Source organism: Formica exsecta, unplaced genomic scaffold (assembly GCF_003651465.1).
Source record: "Formica exsecta isolate Colony F162 unplaced genomic scaffold, ASM365146v1 scaffold969, whole genome shotgun sequence".
NCBI lineage: Eukaryota > Metazoa > Arthropoda > Insecta > Hymenoptera > Formicidae > Formica > Formica exsecta.
Window position 1 is genome coordinate 280,566 of NW_021853732.1, and position 14,550 is coordinate 295,115.

General features: G+C 31.9%; 1 protein-coding gene across 1 annotated transcript in view; it reads left to right on the forward strand.

Moving 5' to 3' along the window:
- Nucleotides 1–14,550, forward strand: part of LOC115245399 (serine/threonine-protein kinase minibrain) — a 108,292-nt gene that overhangs the window by 44,066 nt on the left and 49,676 nt on the right. The window contains 1 exon segment of the mRNA XM_029823695.1: nucleotides 2,413–2,663. Within this exon segment, the coding sequence (XP_029679555.1) occupies nucleotides 2,413–2,663 (251 nt within the window).

The following is a 14,550-nucleotide window of genomic DNA, read 5'->3' on the forward strand; positions in this document are numbered from 1 at the left end:
CGGCGCGGCGCGTGTCGCGTTTAATCGCATATTTATTCACGAACGCTCTCGCGAGATACCTCTCTCCGCGAAATTTTTTTAATGCTAATTACGTCGCACGTAGCGGTTTTAACGACGATAAAAACGAGCGAAACGTTTGGATAAACGGTCATCCTCTCGTCAGAAGAAACGTCGCATCAACAAAAGAGATCGTTGTTTTATCTGAATATTTTATAATAATGCGTCAAATTAACGGAAAATATAATTGCAAATTATTATAATTAAACGTAAAAAATGTGTACAAGATACGATACAATTTGTAAAGGGTGTCTATTCCTTGAAAAAACATGGAAAACTTGGAATTGAAGGAATTTTTTTGTACCTGGAGAAATCAGGGAATTCTCAAAAAATTTTATTGGGACTCGGGGAATTTTTTAAAAAATTCTCTCTTTAATCATACTGTAAGCAGTAGGCAATCTACCAAAATATATTATAAATATATATCAATCTCTGTTTATATATATTTAATATCTTAATAAAATATTGAATATGCAGTACATTTTCTAAATTTTAATTTTTAGTAATAAAAAATGAAAATGTTATACAAATTAAAAATTTTTATCTTAACAAAAGCTATTCAGTTTTTTGTACTTGGAAAATCAGGGAATTTTTTTTACAAAATTTGAATAGACATCCTGTTGTATTATTTTTGTCAATTTTATTGATTATATTTTTTTTTTATTAAATACGATAATTTATATTTATAACTTTTTTAAATTTATACTCATGAGTAAAAAGTAATTAAGGCATTGTGTAAACAAATCGCTCCAACGCTCACATATTTAGATAATATTAATCAAATTAGTATTATTTTTGTATCAGTTTGTACATTGATGTCTGCAACAGAATTTTATTTGTTGCGGCTAATACAGTAATTTAAAAAGTCGGCATCGATCAAAACAACTTGCAACTTGGTTACCTGACGTTGCCTAATTAATACGCAGATCTAATTACCTAATGATAAACTTAACAGATAAACGTCAACATCAAGCAGCAAACATACAAATATTGATCATTGATTATAAACTTGCGGTCGCACATTGATCCATTTCTCGCGGTATATACAGCGAGAAGCAATCAAATTCTCCTTTGCAATTACATGATGCAGATTTCAAAAACCGACATAAATATGAAAATAAATAACAATCTTTTATTTATATTTTTTCTACGCCCGTATACATTTTTTATAACATCAGAAACGGATGATAATTTTTTGCGCGATCTAAGACTAATAATTTTAGAGGCCTTTCAACAGGGACATAACTAAAAAAGGATGTGTTATAAATGAAAAACAGAAAGGTTTCTCTCTTTTTATGATATACACAATAAATAGGAATTTAACAGATATAATATATTTCTGAACAAGATTTTACTGTGTATAGATTGTTGACGATTGGAGTCTTAAATTTTACTAATCTTTCTATAAATTTACCTCTAGATTAAATGTTAGAGGAAAGATACCAAGATAGATTTTCTAAACCGGCTATCTTTATTTCTCGGCGATTAAATACGCTGCACTTTTTATCAGATAACTGATATGAACTTGGTCTGCTTACTTAGTTTACTTATCAGAAGCACATGCTTATTGGTTGCTCGTTTATATACTGAATCGACTTGCATCGAATTCCTAAAGCTTGAAAGATTTTTTTTCCTTTTTTGTAAATTTTTTAACGAATCACAATCAAGAAAATAAATAAGAATAAGTGTTTATTATGATATTATCTTTATCTGTTTAATTTCTGTTCTTGTGTTTATTGCTTTTAGAGGAAAGTTACATTAGATATTTTATAAAATGATACACTTTCTGTGTGCTTAGTATATCGATATAATCTAATTTTTTTTTTTTTTTTTTTTGAAATATCAGTTTCTGTATCAGTTTAAAAAATATAAATAAATATTGTATTGGCTGATTTTATTATATATTTTTTTTTTATATCTCGCATAAAAAGTTTTAGTTTTAAAGATAAGAACAAATATTCTTATTTAAAAATGTTTGTATGTCGGTCTTCGATAACCAATTTCTCAATTTTTATCTGCTTTTAAAAAGGGTTATTCTCTTAAAGAAACATGCAATAGTTTTAAATAGTGTTAAAACTCTGATACAACTTTATAAAAAAAAAAAAAGCTGTCTCTAATATAAATATCTGTAGAGAGATATAAATTTTCATTTAAAATGTTTAACTAAGGGATAAAATGAAAAAGTAAAATAGTATACATACATATATCGGTTTGGGTACATCCACCCCTCCCTTTCCGTCCCAAGTAACACGTTACGTCGAATGGATCGAGACTATATGCGTGCAAGGTGCATCAAAAATGAGTACTCTTGGCTGAGCTGCGTGCATTGATCCGTTTGTCTCTTGATGCTTTCAGTGAGTGGGAGGACGGGGACCGGCGGTGCGCCCCTTTACGGGCGCCTGGTGGCCGAGGAGCCCATGCCCTCCGCGGTATGCGGTGGTGCCGGTGCCGCGGGTGGCGGGGCTGCCGGCGGGGTCCCGCAGGAGACCCCCTCGGACATTCACGCCATGCAGGCCAGGATACCCCACAGGTTTCGCGATCCAGCGACGGCGCCCCTCAGGAAACTCAGCGTCGACCTCATCAAGACCTACAAACACATCAACGAGGTAAGGCCCCTTTCGCATGTGCTCTGTCGATTTTTTGTATATCTTGTATATATCTCTCTCGCGATTTTAAGGATGTTTTGGCTGTAAAATAGTAACAAAAAACTGTCAAAATTAAAAAAATATATATTTTTTACATTTATACTGTTTGAAAAATCAAATAAATAAATTCGGATTATAAAAAGAATTAAAATATCATAAAATAATATGGTTTTTAACAGAAAATTGTTTTAATTAATATTTTTTAAATTTATGATAAATATTTTGATCGTGAATACCCCCTAAAATCAACTGTAAGAAACAAAAAAAACAAGTAATTTACAGAAAGAGAGAGAAAGATAATATTTTTTTACAATTTTTAGAGTAAATAACTTTTAAACGAGTAAATGGATCTAAATAAAGTTTTGCACAAATATTTATTAGAGTTTTCTTAATATATGTGAAAATTTTTATTTCGTTGGCAATGTTTTTTCCTTGTTAAATTTGTCAATAAGTGCTACAATACGCGATTTTCCATAAGAATCAATACTAACTTTATACTTAAATAATTTCCAAACCGTTAAGAGAATTGTGCTCAGGTTTTGCACAGATACTCAGAAGAAATAGTAAAACAGTCTACGAAATTTTCATGCTTTTATCAATGTTTTGACATATGACACATGCATCTTTTCTTCATAATAAAATAGTAAATTTATATTTTTGTTTTTCTTAAATATTTTAGCTTAAATTTTACTAAAGGACACATATCAAGAAGAATTAAAGTCCTTATTTAACATTTATATTTAAATTATGTGTGCAGAGAGCATATTATTATTATACTAGTTGTCGTCGTATCAAAAATTTTGTGACAACGCTACAATTTTTGCAAAAACGATATCCAAAGTAGCAAAGAAAGAGAGAGAGAAAGACATCCGTTAACTTACATCAGGTTCCTCTTATTATTTCATTTTTTATTCAAACGCCGAAATATAATTGTGGAAAGTTTCCGGGGTTAAAAGCGATTCTCGCCCGAACGGAGTTCTTATATCGACCAGGGACGGAGATTGAGATATCCGAAAATAAAGTTACAGGGTTACCACGTGCATTGTTTGTTCGGTTACTCCCACACTTTGCGCGAAATGTGATAGATGCGCGTGTCTATATCTGGATTATGAGAAAATAGTCTATCGAAACTTATCGTGAACCGATTGCAAAATTAGGGGGAAAGCTTAGGATGTTATGATAATGAGAGGATAGTTTGCTATATATAATTTATAATATAATACAATGTTTAGAGCAGACGATTAAACTAGTACCCAAAAAATTTCTTATTTAGAGCTAATAAATTCAAATTTTAATCTAGATTTAGATTAATATAAATTTATTATGTAAATGTTATAGAAATAATTATTTTGATCTTCCCTTGATATTAAAATACACGTTACTTCTATCGATAAATAGCAATATATAAAAGAAAATATAGAAGCGATCAGCAATTTCTTTCTACTTGTAAACAATTTAATTTGATTGTATTTATATATATTTCGTATTTGTAGGCAAATTATAAAACAATTTTTTTACAAAAAATCTGCAATGTATTTATATAATCTTCATCATTCTCAATAACATTCAAGCCACTCTTTTTTCTTTCATTCTTCAAATGTTTTTAAATAATTTGTAAATTGTTTCGGATCGTATTTTCCAAGAAAAAAGATTTATCAATCTACTCGCGTGTAAAATATCTTTTATATAAAATATCTTTCTTTTTACAACCATGTGCTCTTCATTATGAAGTTTTTAAGTCGGGTTCTTTTCAATAAATTAATCAGTAATTATCGAAATCTATAAATAATACTGTAGTAAGAAATCAAAAGTTAAGATTTTATTTTCAAACAAACCAACTAGCGAAGATCGTAAAATGCAGATTGTTTATCCTCCGATATCGGACAATCATAGCGTGCGATTGTAAGCGACAATTATCTGGTCGTGTAGTGAAAAAAGTGAATGGATGGCGAAATCGCGATAGCCTGGGAGCTTCCGTCCCTCGCGACTGTCACAGCTGATTGGACAATTATGGCATCACGGATGACGTCAACGATAATGTAAACGTATCTCTCGTAAATGTATGGGACAAAGATGGGATCGCGAGTCGGCGGAAAGTCGCGGCGCCCACGCGCGAGAGAAACGAAATATGTATGTATGTAGTTCAGGAGGCTGCTTCTTGGATCGCCCCATCGCGAGCGTGTAACGTGGGAGGAACATGGAGCTTATTTGTGCGCCTTATACGAAAAGCCGTTAGACTCTTACCGCATCGTAGAGATCGCGTTTCGCCTTTATTTTTTAACGTGAATCACTAGTGATGGGTGTCTGAATTTTCTTTTTTTTTTTTTTTAATTTTTACAAACTCTAAAGGATTATTTATTTTTATAAGTATTTATGAATTTATACAATAATAATTTTTAATCAAACACAATTATTTATAAAGTATTTCTCACGATGGAAAATCCATTAAATATTTAATATCTTTAATAAAAATAAGAAATTTTTTTACATAATAATTTTATATTAATATGTAATAAAAAACAATAGTGTTGATTATATCATTCAAGTCCTTCAAAATTTCCTTGGAATTTGAATAATATTCCAAATAATTCGATGTTTATAATAACGATGTTTTGTGTGCCTTGAGTTCATCGCTGATCATTAGTGATGGGTGTTTGAATTTTCTTTTCTTTTTGTTTAAATTTTTAGACAAACTCTAAAGGATTTTTATTTTTATAAGTATCTGTGAATTTATATAATAATAATTTTTAATCAAACATAATTATCCATCAAGTATTTTTCACGATGGAAAATCCATTAATTCTTTAATAATCATTTTGCATAAAAATAAGAAATTTTTTTATATAATAATTTTATACTAATATGTAATAAAAAAACAATAGTGTTGATTTAGTCTAGAATTTTTATATCATTCAAGTCCTTCAAGATTTCCTTGATTTTGAATAATATTCCAAATAATTCGAATTTTACTTTATGTATTTCTAATGATACGATGTTTTGTGTGTCTTGAGTTCATCATTAATCATTAGTAATGGGTATTTGAATTTTCTTTTTTTTTTTTTAGGTTTTCAAACAAACTTTAAAGGATTTTTATTTTTATAAGTATTTGTAAATTTATAAATAATAATTTTTAATCAAACATAATTATCCATAAAGTATTTCTCACGATGGAAAATTCATTAAATATTTAATATCTCTGCATAAAAATAAGAAATTTTTTTACATAATTTTATACTAATATATAATAAAAAACAATAGTAATTGATCTAGTCTAGAACTTTTATATCGTTCAAGTTCTTCAAGATTTCTTTGATTTTGAATAATATTCCAAATAATTCGAATTTTATTTTATGTATTTCTAATATTATGATGTTTTATGTATCTTGAGTCCATCGCTAATCATTAGACAACGATTTTAATCATAAAAATAACAAATTTAGCGCGGGGAGAGATTGTTCAATACACGTTTAGTAATTAAAATAAATAATTATCGAAAATCCTTTATTATTCGGCTAAATTTTTCGATTAGATTATTCGCTATAATTATATACATGCGTCGATTAGGATCGATGCGATTGACGCAAGCGACATTTCCGTATTCCCGAAGGACAAATTATCGGCGATCGAAGTATGTGCGCGCGCGCATATTCCAAGTCTGATAAGATGCGTGGCCTGCCGTTGCATCAAAGCCGTGGCATTTTATCAAGGAAACAACGTCGATGCGCTATCAATCGTCAGATGATTCCTGGCGTGGCGCCGCGATTCTATTTATCCATAACGATCGATCGAGCGCGATCGAAGAGCAATAAGCTCGAGGGGGCTTTGCTATATTTATGGACCGATGATATGTAATTATACGGAATGCCCGGAGAGTCCGCATTGTCCTCGTGATTGTGATATGCGCCTTTCGCGTTGTCAATTCCTTGAATTCTTTAGGGCTTTAAAAATCATTCGCCCGTACAATTTGATATAGCGTGAGATGGACAAGTGGGTCGATCGAGAAGAAAAAGGCCATTTTCCGAAATTACTAAAAGTGTTTCGAAAATGCGAACGATAAGTATAACGGGGCTCAAATACCTTGTGCTCTACCTTGTTGCGGCAGTTTTAGTAATTTCGAAAAATGGTACCCTCGCGATTCTTCCAGATTATTCTATTGTATCGATGAAGAACGTATCTTTAAAGCGGAATATGCCATATGAGCTCTATTTCTACTAAAAAATTTTATACTTCTAAATTATTTATTTTTGCGGATGTATTTCAAGTTGGAGAGAATTGTATAAACAGAGTGTCTACCCCCTGGAAAAAAACATAGAAAACCTGGAATATTCAGGGAATTTTTTGGGGACTCAGGGAATTTGAAAAAAGTTCTCTAATTTAGTAGTTGAAACATAAATGGCTCTGTGTTTTTCTTTTGTATGAGTGAAAAACAGAAAACGCGTTACAATAAAAAAACTTATTTTAGGTAATTGCATCAAAAAATCTTTAAAATATTTTCTTTACCTGGAATTTTGAACAAAAATAGCTGGAAGATGAGGGAATTTTCAGGGAATTTTTTTACCAGATTTGAGAGTAGACACTAATAAAATTAATAAAATAAAAGTAAAGCCTACACACACACATTTGTGACATTAACTCGATATATGTATGTGTATAATATATATTTGCGCTCGGGGAAGCTTGAAACATCTCACTTTCAATCGTACTATATATATATACTTACTTTTATTAATAATAAATAATTAATAATAATTAGCGCTTCGCATCTCGAAAGTTCATTTCTCGTGATCGATTGATCGATCGACTTAATGGGTCGAGAATTCTGTCGAAAACTCGACTCCCGCCAAAGAGATTCGCGCTTGGTAACCCAAGTGGTCGACCGAAGCCATTAACATATCCAAAGTGGTAACTGGTAAGCGGTAAGAAGGCCAAAAAGAGAGGAGAGAGAGAGAGAGAGATCGACAGATCGACGTGGAGAAAGGAGAAAGGAGGAGAAGAAGAAGAAGAAGCGCGTGTCTTTTGAAGGAGAAGAGGAAGGGGTTGGTAGGGGGGGGGGAGGGAGTGAGCCGAGGCCTGCGGAGTACGCGGAGCCTGTAGCTCGTTGAGTGCATTCCAGTGGTATGAGGTCCATCGACGTCGGAATCCTGCATATCCATGGATGCAGGTCGACTAGCTATGCGCTTAGGTGCCAACCGTGCCGACTCCGTGCCCGGTCCATAGCGGTGCGGTCTCCTCCTCGAGCGGTCGCCGTCGCACCGATTATTCGCGGAATCGTAAGTTCCCGGAAAAAGGAGCGCGTCTCCGAGACCGGATATTACCTCCGGAGGAAAATCCGAGTCTTATCTCGGTCGCGGTCGCGCTTATCGCCGCGCTCTCTCCTTGACGATTTATCGTTAATGCCTTAGAGCCCACGTTTATAAGGAATAATCTTCAAGTGATATTCTTTCAATCCATGTATAGGTATGAAACTTTTGTCTAAAATGTTTGATAAAAAAGGGATATTATAGTGAATATACTAAGTGTCACCACAAATTAAAAAAAAAAATAAATAAATAAATAAATAAATAAAAAAGACTGAGATTGATTGGTATTTGCCATGGCAATCTTGCGTTAATTTTGCCGTAAATTGCAGAAAGGGGGTTGTGATGCGTCGTGAACCTGTTGCATGTTTCAACGTTGTAATTTTTATAACGACACTGAAGTGTACGATGTATGTGATAATAATGGATTTAGGCTAACATTACAGATTTCAATCTATAGATTGAACGCGAAATAATAAAGGGGTTACTGCTAGGCGCGCGATGTCGATAAAATGCAACGATTCACGCGCCCTAACATTATGTTTCAGATCGCTGAATATTTCATACAGTTATTTTTAGCAAACGCCACGGTAATATCGCGAAAAATATTTACGATCGCTGTGCATTACCGCGATATTTAGTATTAAATACAGAGTGCATTATTAGGGAATGCAAACGGCATTTTTTCTCGCAATATCATAATGAGCATAACTATACGAAGAGCAATTCCTGTTCTCTTGGAAATGAAAATCAGAGTTCTCTCAATATTTTCTTACCTTAGCTAACTGGATATAAAAATGATAGTGATTTTTTTTTTTTTACTTTTCCAAACCATTTTATTTCAAATTCTTTAGCCAAATTTTTTTTTTTTTAAACAAAATTTGATCGTGAATGCTTTTTTTCGCTATTTAAAATTTTCTGAATATTTTTGTAAATAGAAATATGAGATATCAAGATTTTGTGTCGATCTTATGAAGCTTGTGTCGAGAAATTTTTTTTGACGTTATATACAGGGTATCCCAGAATTAGATAAACTTCAGGTGGTTATAAAAGGCACCAAAACAAGCCAGTTTTGCCAATAAACCCGTGTCTGTGCAAATGAGCCGTTTTGACACTAAAGAATCAAAGACTAACAAGGGCAAAAATTTTTGAAAAAAAATTATTTTTTCAAAATTTTATTAATGTGGTTAAATAGAGGTGTTTTTACTATGAAACTTTTGTATAAAACATTTTTTTGATATCTCGAATAATTTTCGAGATATATCGAGAAAAAAAAAAAATCGCTCTACATATGAGGGATGATTTCATCCCTTAGAATCATTTTTGGGCCGCAACTGGAAATTTCTAAATTAAAGTCGGAATTTTTGAGTTCGCGAGGTTACCTTATTACTCTTGACATGAGTTTATTGGCAAAATTGGCTTGTTTTGGTGTCCTTCATAATCACCTAAGGTTTGTCGGTCTAATTCTGGGACACTCTGTATATTTTTTCCCAAAGTCAAAATCATCCCCTGTGATCGACAACGTGCGCAATATTGTGCGACACGTGGCGCGCAACGTGGAACAATTCTCGAGTCCAAAAGCCAATAAAATCAATTCGCGCGTCGGGAAACAATGGACAAGGGCGCGAAATATTTAACATATATACGAGAGAAACGCTGTCGGGGTCTCTACGTATAGCGTAGCCGCGCCCCGACACTTTGTTTCGGCGAGTTCGCGAAATCGAAGCGGCGGCCACGAAGTGGTGCTCGTATGTTGCGAGACAGACGCGAAAAAGGATGAGCAAAAGACGCGGCAAGGAAAATAATCCGAGAGAGAGTTCACTTTTCTCTCTTTCTCTCTCTCTCTCTCTCTCTCTCTCCCTTCCAATCCTCCCTCTCTCTCTCTTTTTTTCTCTTCGCCAAGTCTTCGGAATCAGCCGATATCTTTGAGCGAAGGGCACGGGGTGCGCCGCCACTCCCTAAAAGTTCATACTCTTTCTTCAGAATCTATAATATCGTCTCCTTCGAAAAGTCACCGAGGGAAAATTTCGCGAGCCACTTTCGCGAGATGATATTTCTAGTCCTGCTATCGATCGCGCGCTAATTCCGGCGTGTTATCGTCGTTGAATCGTATTACGACTTCGGCAATTACACACGTTGGCGAAGTGTTATTGTGACATGTCATTTATCCTAAAAAAGAAAGAGATGTAAGATCAGTGAATATTGCTCGAATCAATATATATATCTCGTGTTGGAATTATAATTCCTTAAGTTAGGAACATTTATTTTGTCGACTACTTTTTGAAATATCGTGTAAATAGCTCATTTTTACGTTCTTATGTTTTTTTACTTGATATTATATAATTAGGATTCTATTGTTTTAAGGTTTTTGTGAACTTAATACTTTGATTGCATTATTAATTAATTCAAGAACTCTTGAAGCGATAGCTTTTAATGTATAATAACTCACATTTTATTATCGAATCACGCATATCGAAAGATTATCTCGCAAGAAAATGCATAGAGAGTTTTCTCATTAAAATTAACATAACGTGGAGCGATTATCGTGTAGGTAAGTTTACGATTTCCGGCTCGCCGTACGAGAAATAAGTCTGAATTATACTCGCAATATTTTGGATTTTACTCAGTCGAGTCTTAGTGTGGAATCAGGCAGCAGCGCTGGTTAAATTTAAATTCAAACGTTTAAATTTGAAATTAAATCGGTTACAGCCTGACCTGAGGGTCGAGGGTCGAAAGTGCAACCACCGCGCGTCCTTTCGGTGCGTTCATTCGCGACTTCTTTCTTGTCTTTTAATTGTAATTTATAATTTTGTAAAGAATCTAAATTTAAATAATTTGAAATAAAAATTTAGGCAAACAAAATTCACGAAATTTAAATTTAAAAAATTCTAAAAAGTAATGTAAAAAAAAATTTTTTAAATAATTCTGAACTCTCTATTGAAGAGAAATATACATACCTAACATTTGTAAAAGAGATTTTTTATTTATTTTTTTTTTTCCCCCGAGAAAAGAATCGATCAGTGACGCTTGAATGCTCGTCCATTGGCACGTTTTCATTTTATATCGTGAAATAATCATCGGGCGATTCGCGAGAATTTTACGGCGAGACCGTAGGTCGCTCGTTAAGTTGAGGAAGGCAACGAGGAATCGAATCTCATTGCTCGAAGCGCTCGTCACAAGTCAGAATAGCTTCGCGAATAATTAAAGACGACCCAGATGCCATCCGTTCATTCCGCGTATACGTACGTAAGGACTCGTGGCACACTGGAGATGCCGCCTGAGTGGAAACATTTCGGAATTCAATGTAGTTGCGCTGACGAGAAAACCTCGCCAATAATGATTGTTAATTCTAATTAAGGGACTTTACATCTAGAAAGGATCTAATAAACGAATCCGGCAATTTTTAGCTATTTAAAAAAGGAGGATAATTTTATCATTCAAACATATTTTTTTTTCGCGCATCGTGTATCTAAGGATGTATGTGTCATATGTCAAAACATTGACAAAAGCATGAAAATTTCGTAGACGGCTCTACTATTTTTTCTGAGTATCTGTGCAAAACCTAAGCACACACACACACAATTCTCTTAACAGTTTAGAAGTTATTTAAGTTTAAAAATAATATTGATTTTTATGGAAAATCACGTATTGTGTAGCACTAATTGACAAATTTGAGAAGAAAAAAACATTGCCAACGAAATAAAAATATTTATATATATTAAGAAAATTCTAATAAATATTTGTGCAAAACTTGATTTAGATCCACTTACTTGTTTAAAAGTTATTTACTAAAAATTGTAGAAAAATATTTTCTCTCTTTCTTTCTGTAAATCACTCGTCTTTTTTTGTTTCTTGCACTTGATTTTAGGGGCTATTCACGATCAAAAGTTTTTGTTATAAATTAGGAAAAATATTAATTACAACTATTTTTTTTTTTTTTACGAAGACGTCAAAAACCATTTTGTTTTGTGATGCTTTAATTCTTTTTATAATCCAGATTTATTTATTTGATTTTTCAAACAGTATAAACGTAAAAAAATGTTTTTTTTTTTTTTAAATTTTGACAGTTTTTTGCTACTATTGTACAGCCAAAACATCCTTAAAAACACATTAGAAAACAATGCAGACTCTGTTTATTGCATCGCGTAATATAATGTAATGTTATGTTATGATGTGCGAGACAGGGTTGGCGGAAACCATCTTAAGGCACTTTCTTTCTTAACTTCTCTGCGAAATCCTTGACGATGTCTTAGCCTGTTTCGCGCGTGCGCGCTATAATGCGAAAGAAATATTCAAGGACGAAGGAAGAAAGACGCAAGAATCGAGTTGAGGCTGCGCGAGATTAGCAGAGAAGCCTCCGCGAATTAACGGTCGCGGGTTTTTCCACCCTTTCCAGCAGTCATAACTAATAGCCGCTTCTCCCTGTCGGGTATTTTTGCAAAAAATCGATTGTATAACATGGAGTTATTTGTCGACTCTTTTAATAACAAGTAATAGAAAACGCTAATTTAAAATTTAAAATTTTGATACAAATATCATGGAACTATTAAACTAAAACTATTGTATTTTCTTTATTTTGAATAATTCCATCAGACGTTTGATAAAAAGTTTTGAAGTGGTATATCTATCTCTTAAAACCGTGCGAGTTGGATTAGTTTTCACGGGAATAAATGGACAGCATTTAAAAGAAATAGATCTCTTTTTTTAAATCATTTTTATTTATTTTATTTTATAGGGCACTTGAATGATATACAAATGATTAAAATGAAAATCTGTCGCTCTTGCAAAATATAATATTTCATATACAGTTAAAAATTTGTGTTAAATTTAACACATGTCCCAAACAAATTTTAATTTGACATAATATGGATATGTTAAATGGAGGCACTAATAGTATGTTAATATTTTAACATAAAATAAATGCACATCTCAAAGGAATTTGAAATAAATTTTGTGTAAAATCAACATATTTTAAAATTTCTGCAAATCTCGCTTACAGGCACATAACTAATAGCCGCTTCTCCCTGTCGGGTATTTTCGCAAAAAATCGGTCGTATAACATGGAGTTATTTGTCGACTCTTTTAATAACAAGTAATAGAAAACGCTAATTTAAAATTTAAAATTTTGATACAAATATTATGGAACTATTAAACTAAAACTATTGTATTTTCTTTATTTTGAATAATTCCATCAGACGTTTGATAAAAAGTTTTGAAGTGGTATATCTATCTCTTAAAACCGTGCGAGTTGGATTAGTTTTCACGGGAATAAATGGACAGCATTTAAAAGAAATAGATCTCTTTTTTTAAATCATTTTTATTTATTTTATTTTATAGGGCACTTGAATGATATACAAATGATTAAAATGAAAATCTGTCGCTCTTGCAAAATATAATATTTCATATACAGTTAAAAATTTGTGTTAAATTTAACACATGTCCCAAACAAATTTTAATTTGACATAATATGGATATGTTAAATGGAGGCACTAATAGTATGTTAATATTTTAACATAAAATAAATGCACATCTCAAAGGAATTTGAAATAAATTTTGTGTAAAATCAACATATTTTTAATGATAAAATTAACTTGACGGTCTGTAGTCACTCTCACTCCTATTGTAGAATAAAATCAACATTTTTTTTTGTAAGTTTTAACAGATAAATCCTATCACTAATAATACAAAACATATCTATTGTGTAAAATTAAAAATAGATGAACATTGTGTTATTTTAACACTTTTTCAGTTGTTTTAATAATTTAACACTTGAGTTCAATTAACACAACAGCAATATATTAAATTAATACATGAATGTGTTAAATATTTAACACAAAAATTTTAACCGGCATATTTTTTAACAAGACAAAACACAAATTTTCAAACTGTATTTAGTTTAGCATGATGCGAGACGTTAAAATCATATTAAAAAAACGGAGCTAAGTATATGGTGCAATAACTGACTTAAATAGAGCGAAAAGAGAACTGAAAATTTTTGAAATTTCTCCAGCAGGTTGAGCGATCACTTATTTAAGAAAAATAACGCAGTTTGCTTATCTGTCTTAATTCATACATTAAATATAATTCTCTTTTCTGCCGCAGATAATCTCCAACAACATTATATCGAAATTTCAATATGTACATGTTTCTATTTATCGATTCATATATTTTATTATTTTAACATATCTCGCCGCATTTTCTATACAATATTCATATACAAAAATATGGGAAGCTTTTGAAAGAACACTTTAAAATAATTATCATATCTCGATTTTTATACCATAATAAATAATAAAAGTTGAATATATTGTATAAAAAATTTATTGATTTATATATGCTTTATATAAATATATGTACACTTGTATAATGATTGTGATAAAAGTTTGTAAAACGAAATCTTGGAAGCATTTTTTCAAAGAATATTGGCAGGAATAAGCGAAAAATTCTACAGAATCAAAACATACAGATATAATCGCAATTGCGTTATTTAAGTATGTCATATGTCAAAATATTGACAAAAGCATGAAAATTTCGTAGACTGTTCTACTATT